General features: G+C 34.9%; 1 protein-coding gene across 1 annotated transcript in view; it reads left to right on the top strand.

Annotated features, from left to right (window-relative positions):
* Positions 1-18,930, top strand: part of CFAP54 (cilia and flagella associated protein 54) — a 112,147-nt gene extending 93,217 nt beyond the window's left edge. The window contains exons 59-69 of the mRNA XM_027679928.1: positions 381-489; positions 2,948-3,053; positions 3,804-3,896; positions 4,419-4,560; positions 6,651-6,851; positions 8,045-8,253; positions 11,215-11,388; positions 12,730-12,836; positions 13,638-13,827; positions 15,168-15,242; positions 17,735-18,930. Of these exons, the coding sequence (XP_027535729.1) occupies positions 381-489; positions 2,948-3,053; positions 3,804-3,896; positions 4,419-4,560; positions 6,651-6,851; positions 8,045-8,253; positions 11,215-11,388; positions 12,730-12,836; positions 13,638-13,827; positions 15,168-15,242; positions 17,735-17,854 (1,526 nt within the window). The 3' untranslated portion in view covers positions 17,855-18,930. The remainder of the gene's footprint in view (positions 1-380; positions 490-2,947; positions 3,054-3,803; positions 3,897-4,418; positions 4,561-6,650; positions 6,852-8,044; positions 8,254-11,214; positions 11,389-12,729; positions 12,837-13,637; positions 13,828-15,167; positions 15,243-17,734) is intronic.
* The last annotated feature ends 586 nt before the right edge of the window (positions 18,931-19,516 follow it).

A 19,516-nucleotide genomic window follows, 5' to 3' on the forward strand; every position in this document is an offset into this window, starting at 1 on the left:
CAAGCTGGCTACATTTATCCTGTAGCTATGGGATGTGCACACCACAAAATAGGCTTGAAGGCCACACTATATGTGCAGCACAGCACAGCATAGGCCTGTGCTTGTGCATTAGCTCCTCCACATCCACTGGTCTGCTAGTCAGGATCAGTAAATGTCAGGGGTCATTATGATTCCCAAATTTAATTATTTTAGCTACTCTGTGAAGAGAGTTGTTATACAAGTGTTACCTTTTAAACAAACTGGAAAATATTTTGCTTATCAGGAGGAGAATAGATAATGTACTATGTTGTTCAACTTTCCTGGAGGGAAAAACAGATCGCGTCTTACAGACAAAAAATTAATAATATCTTGAAAATCTACTTTCTATATTTCTCTCTTAGGTAAGGTAGAACGCCAGATAACTGAAGCAGGCAATAACAAGTCATCTCAAGCTGTTGAAAACCTGTCGGAAGCTATAAAACTCAGCCAGCAAAATGATCAAAAATATGAGTAAGAAGCTAGCTATATAACTTTCAAAATAATTTAAATCATACATGAATTTTAACAGTTTTTTGAGATTCGGTCTGGGGCTTCTACTATGGAGCATCTTTTATGTTTTAGAGAGTTTCTTCTATTGCAATATAAAAATATATTTATTCTCTTATTTAAAACAAATGCTGAGAACATTTAAAAGCATTTTTTACACCATACAAAAGTTACAGCTTCTGTTCTGTTTCCAAATTTGTACTCTCTCTGTCAACACCAGGAAAAGAGCTATCAATTAAACAGGGGGTTTATTCATATTTCAGAAGATGAGCTGTAGTCTGCCCCCTTCCAGATAACAGAAATCCAGCTTGAAAAGGTTAGCAGCCAAAAATAGTCAGAAGAGCAGAGGCAGAAGGAGTATAGGAAATGTGTTTGTAACTGATATCAGGACACTGACTTTGGAATTAGTTATCAGTGTAGAAGATGCCTGAAGAGCTGAGCCAAGACAGCCAATAAATTCTGTCAAGTAGCTCTAATACATTAGACTTAAGGTTTTTTTTTAGTTTCTTGACCATTCTAAATGAATAATGTGCCATGTCTGGTTACAGACAGTGTAAAGGCAGAAATTTACCTTGCTTGTTTGGATATTCTGTTACTTAAGTTAATGAACCAGAACTCTGAACACAGAAGCAGTAGCATAGTAATAAACCTCAACAAGCAGTCAGCATGATGGGAGATGGTACAGAAATGGACTGTGGTCATGTTTTGCACATTTAATTTGCTACACTCTTATTTAATTTGCTACCATCTTTCTAAAAGAATGTGCAGCAACATCAATGGATCTCAGCTTGCTGATCACATTTATACAAGCCCTGTGATATCTATGGGATTGCTTAATTAAAATTGTTTCTTGATGTCTCCAATCCTTTTCTGTTAGCAAGACTAGAAAATTAACTAAATTGTTGCCAACTAAGTGTAGAATTTGCCATCTTCTCACTTAGTTTGCTCTATCTTGAACTGAACAGTACCCTTTGACTTCTGTATTTTGCTTTACACAAATCATACTAAAGCTGGAATTTATTGTACTGTATAAACAACCAACTCTGTGCAATATGACTCTGTCCAGAATAGTAACTACATGAGCAAGAGTTTGTTGCTATGCTTGGAAAAGTTAATTCACAGGGGAGATCTGGAGAAACCTGTGAAGCCAGGAGGAATCTGCATAAAAAGACTGTTATAAACCCATTGGGAATAGAAATTTTGGAGAAGTTCTCCAGATATAGTGACTCTTAGCAGGTTGACAGAAGTAATTCCGCCCCTCTACTCCGATCTGATGAAATCCCACTTAGAGTACTGGAACTCTGGAGTTTTCAGCAGAAGAAAGACATGGACCTGTTGGAGCGGGTCCGGAGAAGAGCCACAACAGTTACGAGAGGGCTGGAACACCTATCTTATGAGAAAAGGCTGAGAGAGTTGGAATTGTTCAGCCTGGAGAAGAGAAGGCTCTGGGGAGACATTATGGCAGCCTTTCAATACTTAAAGGGGACAGACCTTTTAATAGGGCTTGTAGTGATAGGACAATGGGTAATGGTTTTAAACCAAAAGAGGGTACATTCAGACTAGATATAAGGAAGAAATTTTTTACAATGAGGTTGGTGAGACACTGAAACAGGTTGCCCGGAGAAGTGGTTGATGCCTCATACCTCGAAACATTCAAGTCCAGTTTGGATGGGGCTCTGAGCAACCTGATCCAGTCGAAGATATCCCAGCTTATTGCAGGGGAGTTGGACTAGATGACCTATAAAGGTCTCTTCCAACCCAAACCAATCAATGATTCTATGATTTTTGCTTGGTTTACAATACTACTGTAAAAATCATTGAAAAGAGGAAGCATAGGCAGAGAGCAGGAATTAGTGAGTGCTATCTGAAGATGTAAGGTATTCTGGTACAGAACTCAGAACTAAGAAGGTTCCTCAGCTGAGCCCAATGAGGAAACAAAAGACTGTTTTGGTCACTGTGGGTAATTTTGCTGATTCTTGCAAGAGTTTGACTGAGGACCTGTATCCAAATTAGCCACCCGTGTTTCAGGGAAACCAGGACAATGGATATATGCCTTAACTTGAGGAAGGAAGAGATGCAGTACAGAAAGATCACTTCCCTTGCAGAATTATGGTTTTCGTACTAAACATTTGCAATTCATTTACAGAATATTTGTTGCACATAATGCAAATTATATTTGATATGCTGATAAATCAGTGTATTATTTTTTAAGCACAGAATAGAGATGTTTTAGATTCACATGACTTTAAAACAGGATCCCATGGCTTTCTGAAATAAGGTACACTTTAAGTAGATGATGAGGGCTGGATGAATGATTTATTTAGTGAGGCTACCTGTCTGGTCTTATGCAAAAGTCAGATTGTATCACTGTAATGCTTACTTTGATAGTAATGTTGATTGTTCTGTGTATTGTTTCTTACAGGTTAATAAGACGGTCATACCTTGAAATAGCACTATTATATTTGCATTTTGCCACAAATAATGAGGCTGTATCACAGACAGATCAGATGGTGCCTTCCAAATCAAGCGTATGTTTTCTATCTTTTGAGTAGTGGCCTCTTCAAAGCAGGAAATATATTTCTGCTGGAACATTGTGCAGCTTGCCATATTATTACTTGCAGTGACTTATAAATCATACTGATGCTGAAAATCCTCCTAGAAAAATCACAAAAAGAAATCATATAGTAGAATTTGATCTTGTTTGATGTTATCTCTGATGTTTATTGCAATGACTGATAATATTTAAAATATTAAGATAGGAAGACACAGAACCAACAATGTTTTCAAGTCCAATTATGTACGAATTAATTTGTACCCTGCAAAGAAAACATGACATTTAAACTTGGTTTTGTAAATGCTAATATTTGTACTTCACCAGAGTTCAATTTTTCCATACAAATATGAATGACAGCATGAGAAAAATAAGTGTCTTTAACCATGTTATAATTCCTTGAAGCCATAGATGGAAAGCAAAATGTTTAATGTTAGAGAAAAGAGGTAGTTAAGATTCCAGAAAATGGAAAATTATAGCAAAAATGTATGCAGTAGTGACCATAGTATGAACTGCTCTGAGAAATTTTTTCAGGAGCAGCCAGTTAGTATGCTCTGGACAATTTTTTTTCATTTTTAGCAATTAATCCATGGATTTGCAATCAATGCCAATTTTTACAACTTGCAAATAAAACAATTATTAAGTAGGAGGACTTTTTTCTGCATTTAAAATGTATTTTACCATAATATATTTAGAATCCTAATTATGAACTGGTGTCTAATTTTAGAACTCTTCTGGAGAACTCTCTTCTACTGAGGAGGCTTTGAAATCAGAAGTCTACAAAGGACAAGCCTGGGTTGCAATAAGAGCTGCTACAAAGGTTGGTGCAATTTTCTGAAGAGTAGTTTTTGGGTTTTTTTAACACTTTATCTTACGCTACTTACACAAGCAAACATGACAGTGCAAACAAGAGAAGTATTAAGATTTCCTGAAATTTCTGGCATGGGTAATATTTGAGGAAATTAAAATGGAACAGTCTGAATAGCACGTTTAATCTCTCTTAGACAGATCTGACTCTGTTTAATTCGATGTGGGTTCAGTGCAAATAAAACAGCACACGACCTGATACGTGTGCACATGTGTTTGACATGTGGGTAGACACCAGTGGCATCCAGATGAGGATATCTGGTTTGAAATCCCTTACGTAGTAATTAGGCTGTCAGCAGTAATGATTTATTTAAGTATAATGTGTACCATATGTCAAAAAGAAATATTTTCCCGACTTTAAAAAATATGGTATGTTTAATAATTAATTTTTTCATTATTTTGCTACTCTAATATTTTTAAATCTATATAAATATCATAGTGAACTGGTTCTGAATAAAATGAATATTATTCTTAGGTCAGTGAAGCTGTGCTTGCTTCTCAGCTATTAATTGGAATGAAGAGCATTAAAGAACACAGCATGAAGGATGAAGTGCAACAGAACATCCCAGAATTTGCTTCTATGGATCTTCTTTCTTCATACAGAGATTTCTTATGTGGTATTTCTTTATACCTAGTAATATCAGAACATTAAATAACTAATAAGCTATATATGCCATGTAATCTAGTAATACATTTAATATCTAATTTTAATTTTTGAAAAATTATGAATCAATTGTGGAAAGTAAAAGCAAAATCCTCATCCTGCATAGCAGTAGAAAATATTAAGTTGAAACTTAATAGGTCTTCAAATATCAGCTTGTGCATGTGTTCAATATGTTAAGAAAAATTCGTTGTTTGCATACTATGGCTCAGAAAGACAGAATGCACATACTACCATAATTTTGTAAAAACAGGTGCTCCTTTGTTACAGGACTTCCCCAGACTTCTAAAGTAGGTCTTGGGCCCCCCCATCAGTCATCACTGCTTTTTCTCTTCAATCACTGACTTATAACTGATTTTTTCCCCCTAGGTATATTAGCTTTCTCTTGGAGATTTTCAGTTTTACTCTTGATTTTGCAAAGAGATGTTGGTGTTGAATAGCTTGTCTCTCCCTGCATCATCATCCCACCACAAAAAACCCCAAACCCAAAACCAACAAAGCCCACCAAAACCAACAAGCCCAAACTCTTGCAAAGTCGTCTGCCTGGGTACTGTATTCTAAGTTAAAGTCAGTATAATTTTCACTGTCTTTTCAGTCCAATGGATTATCATTTAGAGATGCTTCCATTAGCTTGGTAGAACTTTGCCCAGTTTATCTCCAACTTCTGCATTTATTTTTCAGATAATGGAGATGATGAAATGCAAGTTTTTGATTTAAAAAAAACCCAACAGTGAAACTAGGAATACTGGAATGATGATTGCTAGATGTTATATAAACGCTAAGGCAAAATATCCATATTTATTTTTAAACTGGGAACTGTTAATTTAGTGATAAAATTTTTGTTCAGTGGCTTAATTTCAATCATCCCAAGTGACTGACAAAGACTGAATTTCTCTGCCTGATAGCTGCTGGCAAAGCTGAGCAACGTCTGCTTACTGTACAGTGTTTAAACATATGTGTTTTGATTGGTTTATGAAAACAAGTGTTGTATGCTAAGACTTCCCATCAATCTGATTGTTTTGTAGTAGCTCTATTTGCTTATAATTACAGATAATTTCTTCTTTTACCAAATGCAGCAGGTGTTTCTCCTGATAGGTCTGTTAGCCAATACAAAGAAGAATAGAAAATGTAGAAAAGCAATAGTAGGCTAAAATATAAAAAGGTAAATTAAAATGGAAATTATCAGCACAGAACCCTAAATATTTTCTGTAAAACCCTAAGTGAAACACATTGTTTAAGTTTTCATTTATAAACAATGTGGCCATTTTAACTTTTGGAATTGATAGTGAAATGTCAGGAATAATAGAGACATTCAGATTTTATACAAGCACTCATAATTATTTTCTGGAAGTTTGCTATTAGGAATTACTATAACATAATGTTTGTTCAGTTTGGAGTGAGAAACAGCAGAAGAATTGTGTACGCTTTTGAGAGAGCCATGTACTAATACAGTGAAAAAAATATTGAATATAAGCAGTGATATAGTGATACTTGTACTGGTATTTTTTTCCTCTTTTTGCATAAGTATGACTTTCAGGTAGCCCAAAGAAAATATTTTTTTTTGTTTTATTCCACAATCAAGAACACATTTCACGGAAAATGTGCTTAATATCTAAAAGGGACTGGATTGAAACTAACAATAAACATTTCAAAATATGTAAGTGTACTGAGTTCAGGTCAGTATAACTGGGAAGTTCAACTGTTGAGAGTGATGACTTCTTGTATTGTTTCCATTTTGTAAATGTCTTTTATTGAACTATGTGTAGAAAGAATGGGTTTGTATGTAAATTCAGAGAGAGAGAAAGCACCTTGCTCTCTACTCCTTTTAACTTCTTGCAAGGACCAGTCAGGTTCGTGACCGTGATCTGAGAAACAATTTCTTTAATTTTTCCACTAATATTAAAGCAAAATAGAAAGAATTTTCCTTATATGAAAAACATAACCAGGTTCACAAGTTATAGGTTGGTCAATTCAAACACAATGCAGAAATAGCTTTGGAATTCCAACCACTTAATGTGTGTTCCTGAATTCTTGTTGGATTTGCAGATGGATACAATGTTGTCTCTGAAAGTCCCAAAGCATCTTCTACTGAAAACAACCAAATCACAGAAGACAAGCAGAGTGAAAGTGAAGGAACAGAAAGTCTTACCACCAAGGCCAGTGAGAAGAAAGATACAATAACATGGGTTCACCTAATTCGCTACCACAGTTATTTAAAAAGGCTTTCTAACACAAACCTTCAATTTGGTATGTATTTTTATTTTCTTCTAGAAAACTGCCATTGGTGACATACTGTTCTTGAGGGCCAACAGAGTCAGATTCAAAGGCTATCTGAAATAGCCTAATTTTGATTTCCTTTAAATTCTCTAATTGCAAAAAAGTCTTCAGTGAAATCAAGATTTATGTCAGATTACAAGTGCTCTAAGTGAAGATAATACTACTTTTCTTCATAGGTATTCATAAGCCTTCACAAAACCAGGAAAGCCCCCTCAAAACTTAATTTTTATTACTATATCTGAAGCATTTTTTAAAAATTCATAATCGATATTGTTTTTAGTTCTAGATACATCAAACTTAAGTCCAGAAATAAATCTGTTCAGTTTGAGGTACTGTTTTTGAGAACTGAGTCTAGTGTAGTTGGGAAGGCTGAGCATGATTGAGTGTGTTTTGACTAAAACCCCAGATGTGATCTACGTACTTGGGTTATTTCGCTATAAACAGAAGATGGTAATAGATAGGACCTTTCAAACTAAGAATCCATTACAAGGCCCTAATACTATGCATCTACATGTGATGGTCAGCTTCTGGATATACAAGTGATGACCTGATAGGGAGAACAAAATTAGAGTGCACATGTAGATGCTGTTTAGAGAGAAATCTAGCAACTGTGAAAATAATAATTTCAGAGAGGGATGGGTTTTTAACTTGCAGCACCAAGTGAAGGGAAAGTATTCTGACTCACCATGGAACTATATGGACAGTAACTGTCAAAATGTGCATATATATCTCAGCTTGCCTAGGGAGCAACTCAGCTGATCAGCCACTAGTTGTCTGAACTGGGGTCTTGAAAGTCCTTAAAGCTTATTTTGACTGTATTGAATAAATATGCATTTATTCTGGTGGGTACTTAGATACCTACTGAACATACTGGTTACAGATCTGAATTTAAGTACCTAAACTTCAAAACTGCACCTCCCATTTTATGCTACTTTGTAGTGTCTAGACAGAGCTTGTTTCATTATCAGATCACTGGTGAAAAATTACAATACAAATAGCATAAGCTAGTAATATTTAAGGACAATCAGTATAATTGTTGGAAATCCATTTCTTTGATATTGAATCTGTTTACATAGTTTATTTTCAAAATTTATGAGATTAGCCGTAGAAACTTTACATTTTAATGGCAAATAATGATGTAATAAAAACATCTCTTTTCAAAGCTGCCCCTAACTCAGGACCTGGATCACTTTCTGCAAGAGATGGACACTTTAGTTTTGTTTCTGACACAGGAATTGTTCTACGCATAGCAGAAATGCATTCCTTTCTTAAAGAAAATTTGTTTGAATATTCAATATGTTGTCTTGAAAATTTTCCAGAAGAGCTACATGACATAGAATTGCCACTCAGTAGGCCAGCTGATTCTTCAGAGGTACTTATGTTCTTTTTGATGTTCCAAAAATATAATACTGGTATTTCATTCAGATTTGATAGTTCCAATGGTGATATTTCTGGAGGCACTAGAGAAAAATGAAATTCATTATGCAGAGGATCAGTACAAAACCAAAATCCTGTGCAAGCAGCGAAGTACTTAGTTAACAAATGCAAATATCCATGTGTTATTCATTCCTGTAAAAATGATCTCGATCCCACAGCCAGTGTATTTAGACCCTAGAAGATTAGGCAGAATGATATTTAAAAAGATTTTTTTTATTAGTTAATTAAATTGGCTCCTCTACTCAGTAGGACTGAGGCTTTAAATTTTGTAGGTCTCCATGTTTCAAACCAAAAATATCCTGATGTTTGTTTTGTAATTTATATGTACAAGTCTCTATATTGTTAATTTGGTCTATAATGAAAACATGATTTTCAAAAGTATATGTTATATTTTCTCAAAATTTGTTGAAGGCCTTGTGTGCCAATTTTTTTCACTTGTTATCATCCAGCTAGAAAATCAACCTTTTTAGATCTCTGGCTTGCGAACAACCTATTTGAGCTTTAAAATGTAGGCAGCTCAGAATATATTACTCAGATAAATCCTGAATTGGAATTCTGGAGTCTATGCTGACCATGGCACATGTATTGAACATTGAATGAAGTTTGTCCAATGTAAAAATAATTGTCTTCGAAGTTTCTCCATCCCACTTCTCACATCAATAATTATCCTAACACTAAAAAATTAAACTGAAAGGTCACTCTCTATGGCTTCTTTTTTACCTATTATGTTCAGTATTAGATGGAGACAGGGGAGCCTTCAGGATGGAGAACTTGGTATCTTATAAAAATGAATAAAAATACTTTTGTGATAGCTCTTCTAGAGTTGGTGAACTTTCTGCAGTGTTGGACAGCATATCATTACTCATTTCCCAACAAAGAGCTGACTGTGCCACTGAATAAATTGTAAATATATGGTATGTGACATTTATAACAGCCATCATATATCAAAAATTATTTTACTCTGTCTGTTCTTTTTTTGACATAATTAGTATTACAGTGTCATGGAATAATAAGCTTCAGAGCTCACTGTCATGTTCGTGACGGGTGCAAGCTGCATAATCATGTGTTAGCTTCGCTATTGTAGACAGCTAACAAGCATAAAGCTCTTACTTTTTTTAATTCTAAGCTTCATTGATTTTTATCACAACATTTTTAGAATCCTTTACTATTCAGAAGGCTGTATAAGTTATTTTAAAAATGTAATTTAGTACTGGGATTTTTAACAGCACAAAAAGATATAGTTTTTGAAAGAATGATTTTTATGTTCACTTACATGTGTCTTTGTAATTCTCTTCTTTATTCTTGAAGTTTTTTTCAGGTCCACTGAACAAAGAATCCAAATTACATTAAGTCTAATTAAAATTCTCTGTCCTGTTTTTTATTCCACTCCATGATAGTCTGTAGGACTGGAAACACTTAACTAAGATAATTCGTTGTTTTCAGGCTTTTGAGAAAGTTGAATAGACAAATATTTATGTTTGTAATTCAGCAACACTCCAGTTTGTCAAAAGCAGTTGTAATATCCTCTCTCAAATGATTCAATATGATGTAAAAACCGAAAGATGCAGTTCAGCAAAAAAGGAAACAGCACACATTTTAGAAAGAAATATATAGCATAAAAGGGAATTTTAAGAGGTCTAGTTCAGGGGCACAGCATAAATTAGGTTGTTCCCACCTCCATATATGTGTTTTGTCCTAATTTGTTTACAGTCCACGCTAGCAGGATAGTGGGTGTTTCATTCCTGAACTATGTAAATGATGGTTGTAGTAGATGGGTCATCCATGCACATCTCATGGCATATCGTGGGTTATGGCCAAAGTTATCACTGCCTACTGAAGGCATATCCATATACTCAAACGCATTACTTCCCACGCATGGATTCAGCTTTATCTTCCCTTCTACTAAATTTTGATATGGGATGTTAAATGGCTTTATGGCGTAAGATTAAGTTATTGTGAAAAATCCGTCTTCTGCTCGCTTGCATTTACTGCCCTATATTGATCACAAGCTGTATCTTCTGAAAATAAAGTGTGTAAAATTCTTCCTTTTTTTCCAGCAATGAACATTCAAAATTTGAAAACAACTCCCCAGGCAGCTGTTTTCAGTGTCCACATTTTGGAATCAATGATGGAGACACTAAGGACCTTTTCAAATATCTTCCATATTCCCACAAAATACCACTGTTTGGCTGCTGTTCTTTGTCTTTGCATAGCTGCGTAACACTTTAAAAAAGTAGAGATGGTGTGGTGCTGTTCAACCGTTAAATCAAATGTTTCACAAATTTTGTTCGTGAATGAATGTTGGTTGACAGTTTTCCTCCATTTCTTTCCTGGTAAATACAGCTAATGGTAACTATTTGATGAATGGCCTGCTAATGTTCTATATGTATTTTAGTAAATACAATGAATTCTCAAAAATTAGGTGATGGAATTTTCAGCAGGTATCACCCTTCGTTAGTTGCACAGATAATGAGAAAACAGATAGGTAAACATAAATAAAGCATTATTCTAACATTCGGAATGCTATTTTAATTACCAATATGTATAGCTGACAGATTACTTTTTCAGCAGCATATTTTGTATGATCAGCATGTCAAATAATAGATTTGGGCAAAAAACATAATGCCATGATGATTCTAAGTCAAAGGCAACAATTATTATTACTGTGGGTTCTCTAAGCCAGCCCAAAGATGCTTTGCATTACCTTTAGAAATGTCTCATTGCATGAGCTTTGAAAAGCCTTAACTTGGTGAAATGGACACCTTTTAAAACCACCCATTTATCTAAATGAGCATATATTTGTGCAGGAGTGAAAGTCATACCAATTCTAGAAGATACTATAAGAGATTTTGCATGTTTCACTAGAGAAAATATAATTTAAATTTTTGTGTTTCAGATTTCTCTTGAAGTTACAGAAATGACATCAGAAGTGTCACATGTTTCTCCAGTTTCTGTCATCGCAGAAGACAGTCAGATTGAGAGTAGGGCAGCAAATGCTTCAAATAAGGAAATTAACATTCAGTGGTACATTTCTTCTATGGCAAAGCCATCAAATGATACAGAAACTAAGGTATAACTAGGGCAAAGCAGTTCCTTAGGTATTGGAACAAATTAAATCTCATTTCCAATGAATATTTATGTTACGACTGATCAGCTTTTTAATTGAAATATACATATCCTGGTAGGCAAGCTGGACAGCAGGGAGCTATATATTTATTTACTGTGCCTCAAACCTGCTCTGCAGGAAAACAGAATGCCCTTACAGTTTTTTGTTGGCAGACCAAAAAAAAAACTTTGTTTAGCATACAGAGCTTCCAGGCCATGTTGTATTCATGCCTGTTGCAGATCCCTGATGTCTTTAAGATCCCCACTCTGTTAAGTTTGGTTAGAGCTGACCGATACAGTCAAATAATAGTTTGATGGGAGGCTGTTGGAAAAGGAAATATATATATATATACAAGGAAAATGGGATTTTGTAAACCTCATTTTCCTAAAGGATCAGACTAAACGTGAAAGATAAAAGAGATGGAAGGGCTGCAGGAAAGCAAGAGACTAGGACATGGAATGTGTTTTATTTTTAAACAAGGGAGCAATGTGTAGGTAAAATTTCTGCTTCTGCAATAGAAATCCATGATCTCTAAACTTTTTGGCATAGCAGATCAGTGTCTGAATTTCTACTAGACCCTTTTAACACTATTAGTAAGCTATAGATGCCCTGTGGAGTTAATGCAAATAATGTACTTCTTAATATAGTTTTTCAGGTTACTTTAGCATGGCCATACAGATCAGTAGAGGTCCAGAGACAACTCTTCAGAACAGCTAATACACGAATTCTTGGCATTCTCCATATAGTCAAAATACTCAGCTACCACTAGGAAGCATATTTTCAATCATACTAGCAAACTATTGCAGTGAAAGATGAGAACATTCTGTTTAATTTTCTTATGTTGATGCAGCTTTATTAGATTGGTGAGTTATGCACACTTGATGGACTTAAACCTGGTATGATGACAGCCATGCACAAGGCCATATAGGAAATTTAGCTAATTACAAAGGGCCTTTGGAAATTCAGTAAAAGCTCTCTGTTCAGCCTAACTTCAGTTGGAACTTTGGACATGAGTGTGAATAGGACTGATTGACCAGGACAACAGTGGGATTTTGATGATGACTCTATGGGGTATCACTAATTTTCAAACCCACAGAAATTATATTCATAATTATAGTGGTTTAAGGCCTATAAAAACTGAGTATAGCACAAATTCATATGAGGTCACACTCCCCTCTTTTTGAAAGGTCAGTTATCTACAATTTCATCGATACACTGTATTTATTATAATCTTGTATCACTGAAATAGCTCAGGTCTTCTATACCATACTGCATGACACCTTAACCATTCCTTCTTTTTTACAGGTTTTGCTGCTTTATGCTTATAATACACAGCCTGTCAAGATTAGCAACATCAAGATTTTCAGTTCAATGTCTGTGTTTTCAGGCCACTTGTGGATTCCATTGGCTAGGTAAATAATCACTGACTTTATCCTGTTATTTCATGCTGTATTAAAGATCAGTCAACCATTTAGGATGAGAGAAAATAAAGTACAAAATATCAAAGAGCTATAAATCTTTAAAAGCATACCTTTTTGCTTTTCACTATAAAAACTGTAAGATGTTGTACAAAGTGTTAAACCCATCCAAACAAATGCTTTTTCAATGCATTAGCATGTTAGTTTTGATTCTTAAAGAACTGAGTAACACATGCTAATTATATATACTAGGATAGCAGCATAGCAGATCTAAGAAGCAGTCCCAGCATTTATTCTCACTCTCTCAGTGGATCAAGTAGTTTCTCCACCTCATATTACAACTCTGAGCGTGCAACGATTTTTCTCAGTTGTAGCCCCAGATGCAGCCCTTAATTTTACTTCGTGTGGCATTTTTCATTACTTCTTCCTTGTCATTCATCTAGCCTCAAAATTTTTGGGGCTGCTGAGCAGGTGGAAGGGAAGGAATAACAGGCCAAGAAGAGTTGCAGCCTCTGCCACTCTTGTACTGGTTGGATGAAAACAACTTCTTAGAGAGGTGTTCGTAAAATAATACTTCTTATAATTTTTAATGTAAAAAGCTAATGCATTCCATATCTCCACTTTCTTTAATGAAAAACTTATTTTTGTAAAATTATGAGATCAGTTCTGAAATGAAAGAAAATGTAGAACCAAATCAATATGTGATAAAAGCAAGGTCAGCTTAATTATAAACTGGAAACAACAAATATTGTTGTTTTATAACAGCAATAATGAAAAAACCTTGTTTTCTTTCAGAATTATTTCTTTAAGGAAGAAACTGTCTAATCTGAAGGAGCAAGTTGAAATATTGATGCAAAGTTCTAAAAGTTTGTCGTCAGCTTTCGAATCTACAGGTTTTCTTGAACAGAGTGAAACTTTGAAGATAAGTCTTTCAAAAAAACCCCAAATGAGTGTTGCAAAAGTGCATCTTGATGAAAAAACAGAAGTAGGTTCTGCTCTTACATATTTCTGGCTTTATTTAAAATGTCTCTTTTGGGGAAATAAATGACAGGTAACTTGGAAGGCAGGCATAAAGACAGACATTAAGTTTCACTCACCCCTTTCAAGAAATGTTGAAATACTTTAATTCTTAATTTAATATTTAACTTTTTGTCTTCATTATATATTGCTTGTCACTTTATAAAAAACCCAGCATTTTCTCACTTTTCACTTGAAAATAAAGGCTACATCTTCAGGTACATAGATTTGGAAACTGGTGCCTAATTTATAGTAATCTACATCAGAAAAGGCTTGGCTCTGTGTTAAATCAGCAAGGCGATCAACCTGAAAGTGCTTTTTAAAAATCAGTTAAACATCTTCAATGCAAAATGAGGAGTGGTGGTTTCTGAAATAAGAACCTTCTAATAATGTTATTGAGAGAGGACTAAAACTGACAGTGAATTTATTTTCATTTTCTCTATGCCACCTTCCTCTTTTCTTTTTATTAGCAAAGCTGAATATGGTCCATAAGCAAATAACTCTCCCCACATACACACACAAAAAAGGTAATTTCAGAATTTTCCATATGGTCTGTTTGAGATAATGTCATTGGAATAGAATGTTGCCACAGCATAACTGCTGCTTGATAAATGCCAAGGCAAAATAGACGTTTATTTTCAAAGTGGGAGACATTTATCATGTGACAGGATTCTCTTTATATCTATTATATGAAATGATTAATGATGTAGAGGCTGTCACTTTGTGTGATGGATGCTGTGAAACAGTGACAGTTGTGCACTGTGCCATTATTATGAGGCTGTATTTTGCCCAGCTTGGAGAACAAATGGTATTTTGGCCAATCATAGTTCTCGGGAGGGTAGACAGAGCTGTCCTTTAGTGGGTGTTTCTGATTACCTGAAGGGGTTTGCTCAAACTTTCATTAATATATGTCAGTAATTGGAAAAACAATACTTAGAATACTAATAAGATTAACATGTCATGCATTATACATATATAAATATAATCTTGTCAAGGTGTTTGTTTATAATGTCTTCAGTAAACACGTAGCAAAAGTATGCTCAGTCACTAGATTTAAAACCTGAACCAGGGGCAATTTTGCCTCAGTAGAAACTACAAAGTTTGGGCACTTGTGTTTGTGCAGCAAACACAACTATTTGTGTTGCAGAAAATTTATATTCGTCAGCTAAAGTTTATTTTGCTGTGAATTCAATTAGAATAACCTAAAACTTGAATGTTCTGAAAAATTTTGTAAGGCTGAGCCATCTGTTAGCTTATTGGAGGAGACTGATAGTACAGCATTAGTTTTTTCTTGTTTTATACCATTAGGAAATGGCTAAAAGGTGTTTATCTGAAGTCAAAGCATTGCTGTCTGTTCCAGCCCTGTCTTCACCATTAACTGAGGTATGCTGTTCTTATTAAGAGTAAAAATCTGTTCTCTACAACAAAACAATTGTTTAGTTAAACTGGAACATGGATTATACCCCTAAGTATCCTCCCATTTTTTCTCATACATTTTTGGGCTTTCTGTTTGGGTTTTATTTTTAAATACAAATGTGCGTGATTACAAACTATGAATATCTTCACTGTTCATTAGAATCACCTTTTCATCCATACAAAAATGTATTAAAAGTGAATCTTGCTTACAATGGTTAACATAGGTTGTCCACCATTCTCTGGTCATTGTTTACACAGACTCCATCGAATTTCCATGATGCAAATGCCAAATCAATTTCCTTCCATCCTTGCATTTTTGCAGTTATTCAGGCTTTCATTCTATTTTCTTTAGCTTTCTCTGCCTTGCCCATGACATGTTCTGAGAGCTAGCATGCCAATTTTTGTCCAGCCTGTTGCATTAATTTTGTTACCCAGCTGTAGTCAGTATCCCAGAGGAGATTATGGGAACTGGCCCATAGCGAGCAGCAGTGTGGTTCAGTGTTCTCAGCCACCGTAGAGAGATCAGGAAAGGACCACAGCTGCCAGGGCTCAAGGGACTCCAAGGAAGATTTTGGAATTCACTGTAACATATCACTCCTTCAACTAATCCTCAAATATCTTACCTTTAATTGTTCACAATGGAATAACAATGATAAGGCATCCACTGTAGACTTCCAGCCAGGTAGTTCTTCCTACCAGAAGAGGATCCTGAGTTTTATGTGAGAACAGTTGGGCTAGTAGCCTATCGCAGAAGAGAGAGTCTGTAACACTGTGCTGTGCATCCTGCAGTCCGGTACCTAAGAGTCCCTACTTCCCTTCTATACATACTGCACCATTCTTGCCACCCCTTGTTACTCCTCCTGAAGTTCTCTCTCAAATGACTCTCAGACCTTCATATCACTCAGTCTGGCTTTATCAATGCATCAGGATACACACACATTCATTCTGCAAAGCTGCACTTTTCAGAGTCCCACTGAAATATCTTCCATGGTAGAGAGAGTTGACAGATACCTAGGGAAAGATACAGCCAAGCTTTCATAGAATCTTGGAAACCTCCTGGAACTGTTTTAAATTATTGTGAGTTCCTTTGACTTTGCCTACTTCTATTTGTGGGTCTATGATAGAAATGAGGGAGCAGATTTAGTGGTGTTCTTCCAGCAAGAATATGATGTTTACTGCTCTGTTTTATTCTCGCTAAATTCCCCAAGCTAAAATGTTTCAATAGGTGGAACAATGGGCTTTTCATCACAAAGTTTCAAATAAAGACTTCAAACTAAGATGCTTTTAAATATGGCAGTTTTGGTTGAGCAGCTGAAGCCTAATCCTTCAAGATGCTGAGTATCTTCATTCTTCTCTGAAGTCAATGGAACCTGTAGGCTGTTCATCCCTTCATTATCTGTAGCATACTTTAAAGCAGTATTTCCAAACTTTCAGATAAGTTGTATGCATGCATTATCTCAGCCAGAGACGGAAAGCTCAGAGTGGGACTATATATGCCATGGATCAGTATATTCCCTTTGTTTTCAAGCATGCAGGAGAAGGCAGCAGATACATTGCTTATATGTAGTTTTACACCATTCTCCCACCACATAGTTTTTTTGTTGCTCATCTTTTGGTGAATTGATTGGACAAAGTCAGTTCTAATTTGTGGTATTTGTTTTCTTACTGTCTGAGCTGTCACACTTTAACTCCTATCATGTTCCACCTTCTCTTCTTTGATTCTCTTATTTCTGTTCTTGTGTCTTACGGTGCTTTTGATTCAGCCCTGGATTATATTTATAAATTGAAAAAGTGCATTTTTATTGAATTATTCATTTTAAATGACAAAACTGTTTTAAGAATAAAAATTGATCAGCCTGCTTGTTTTCAATGCTATTTAATGAATAGCTATGTCCTTGAGGGAGACAAAGTATAGTATTTGGAAGTTGCAATCTTAAATGTTAAAAGTAAATTTATAAATAAAAGAATTTCATTAAAAATTAACCTCCCTAGGTAGCCTACTCCAAGTTATTTTCCTTTAATTGTTTTTCCATTGGTATCTAAAACAGCTAAATAGTTCTCCATGTTCAATGGATGCACAAACCAGTTTTTCATTGCCCTCTGTTTCACCTTTTACAGTTAGCTCAACTCTTTCAGCTTCTCATTTTAGAAAAAGCCTTCCAAATTACTAATCATTCTTGCTGCTCTTGTCTGATATCTTCATTTTACCTACAAGTGATCTGGATAAACTTTGTGAGCAAGACTGTTCACAGAAATTTTCTCCCTTGAATCCTCTTTTACTAGTTTCCTGCAAGAGATGTCATTAACCACTAATTTATACTGAGGCAATAAGTATTTCTAACTTATTTATTGATTGTGGGTCAGAAATCTGGCTTTAATGTGGAGCTATTTGTATTTTTTGGTACCTCTGAACTTAATAAAGTTATTAATTTGGTAGTTTTTCCTTTTTTTTTTTCCAGATCCCATTTGATGTTACTTTGCAATCAATAGCAAGTTTGGAAGATATGTTTGATCCTGCCAATGGATGTATAATAACTGATGAAAATCTTTTCAATTGGATCATTTCTCTGCTTCACTAAATTCTCTTTTGCAGTAACTTCATCATTTGCTGAGTGCTATAGATGTAAGCTTAATTTCTAATGTTAGAGAAACAGCTTTATTAATCACGTCAGGATTTGGCTCCTGATGTGTTTTATAATTTTTATTTTTCTCTTATTTTTAAATATTTAAACCTAAATAGTTTTGAAAATTAGGTGTTTAAAAAGTAGTTTCTTAATAAGAGGATTTTCTAGCTTTTCAATAATTTCCTGTTGTTTAGAAAAGCTGAATAGGTCTGTAACCTTCTAGTGCCTGCTAACAGATACTCCTTTTTCCCCGAAGTTTTATTCTCATCAGCAATTTTTAAGTTGATTTTTCAGTTATCAAAAATTGGTGTTAGTTGTGAGGTTGAGAATTTTTTTGGGACCTAAAATCATTACTGAGTTTGTTCTTTTATATATCCATTTGGAAACTTGCATTTCAGGTTATTGAGGGTGCAAGTGATCATTCAGATGTCTTTATAATTTCAAAGCATTTTTTGGAAAACAAAATAAAACACAACAACCAAAACAAAAAACTCACAACAAATAACCTAACCCCCCCCAAGCCAGTACAAAGAATAAAATGGTACAATATAGAACATTTTTTATATAATTCTAAAAAGTAATTAAACCTCTATGTATGTTGCTGTAAATATTATTTTAAAGTGCTGAAGAAACACAAATGAATCGTAACAACAGCCACCTGAGGCAATATGCTTGTCCAGTGTTAGAGATGGAGAATCTGACATGAACAAGTGAGTTAGTTGACCAATGCACACAAGAGAGTGCTCATGGCCCTTTGGTCTTGCTCAAATCTCAAGGCCAGGCACTCCTTCACTAGTTACACTGATTTGCTTGCAACAAACAGCAAAAAAACAGGACATTTGGGCAGAAGACCCACGAGACTTGTTCTATCACTAGCTATGCTTTAGTGCTGCCATGAAAATTCAGGACTAATAGTTACCATTCCTGGGTTCATTTTCTGTGAAAAATGCCAGTCCCTTTTACTTCAGTTAGGCTCTCCCTGTATTGTAGCCCAATGATAAAACAATAAACTATTTTGAGCTATTTGGAAATTGCAGATTTACCTTGGCTTGTACTTTTCTGAAAAATGTTACCTGGTTGAAATTTCCTTGAGGGAGAGGTAAGATTCAGCATGATGAGTATCTTCAATGTGATCAGTACAGGAAAAAATAGGGTGAGGTTTTCTGCTATTTTTCTCTATTCCTATAAAAGAAAGAAGACTGGATGTATTTGTGTTACATGTAGCTTTTAAAAGTTGTGCTAATTTTTGTGTCGTCTTTTCTGGAATGCTGTAGGTTGTAGGAAAGTTAGAAGGATTATGATACAATGATAAAGAGAAAGCAAAAACTGAGTAATTGATAGGGAAGGTATTTTTGCAAGACAATTTTAAAACTGAGTTAGTATGATTATTTAACTCAACTGCCTAACAGCCAATTTGGAGGAGATGCTCCTTAGCATTATTCTTTAATTAAAAGAGTTTATTGTTCTCCAGTGCTTCAAAAAGCAGAAAAGATAAAAATTGACATTACTCATTTTTCTCTTTTTTTAAAAAAAAAGCTGTTCAGTCTTTCCTTGTAAAAAGTATAAACCTTTCTTTTTCTCTTTGGAGTCACCTTGAGCATTATCATAGGACTTTTG

Source organism: Neopelma chrysocephalum, unplaced genomic scaffold, assembly GCF_003984885.1.
Source record: "Neopelma chrysocephalum unplaced genomic scaffold, ASM398488v2 Primary Assembly neopelma1_59, whole genome shotgun sequence".
Taxonomy (NCBI): Eukaryota; Metazoa; Chordata; class Aves; order Passeriformes; family Pipridae; genus Neopelma; species Neopelma chrysocephalum.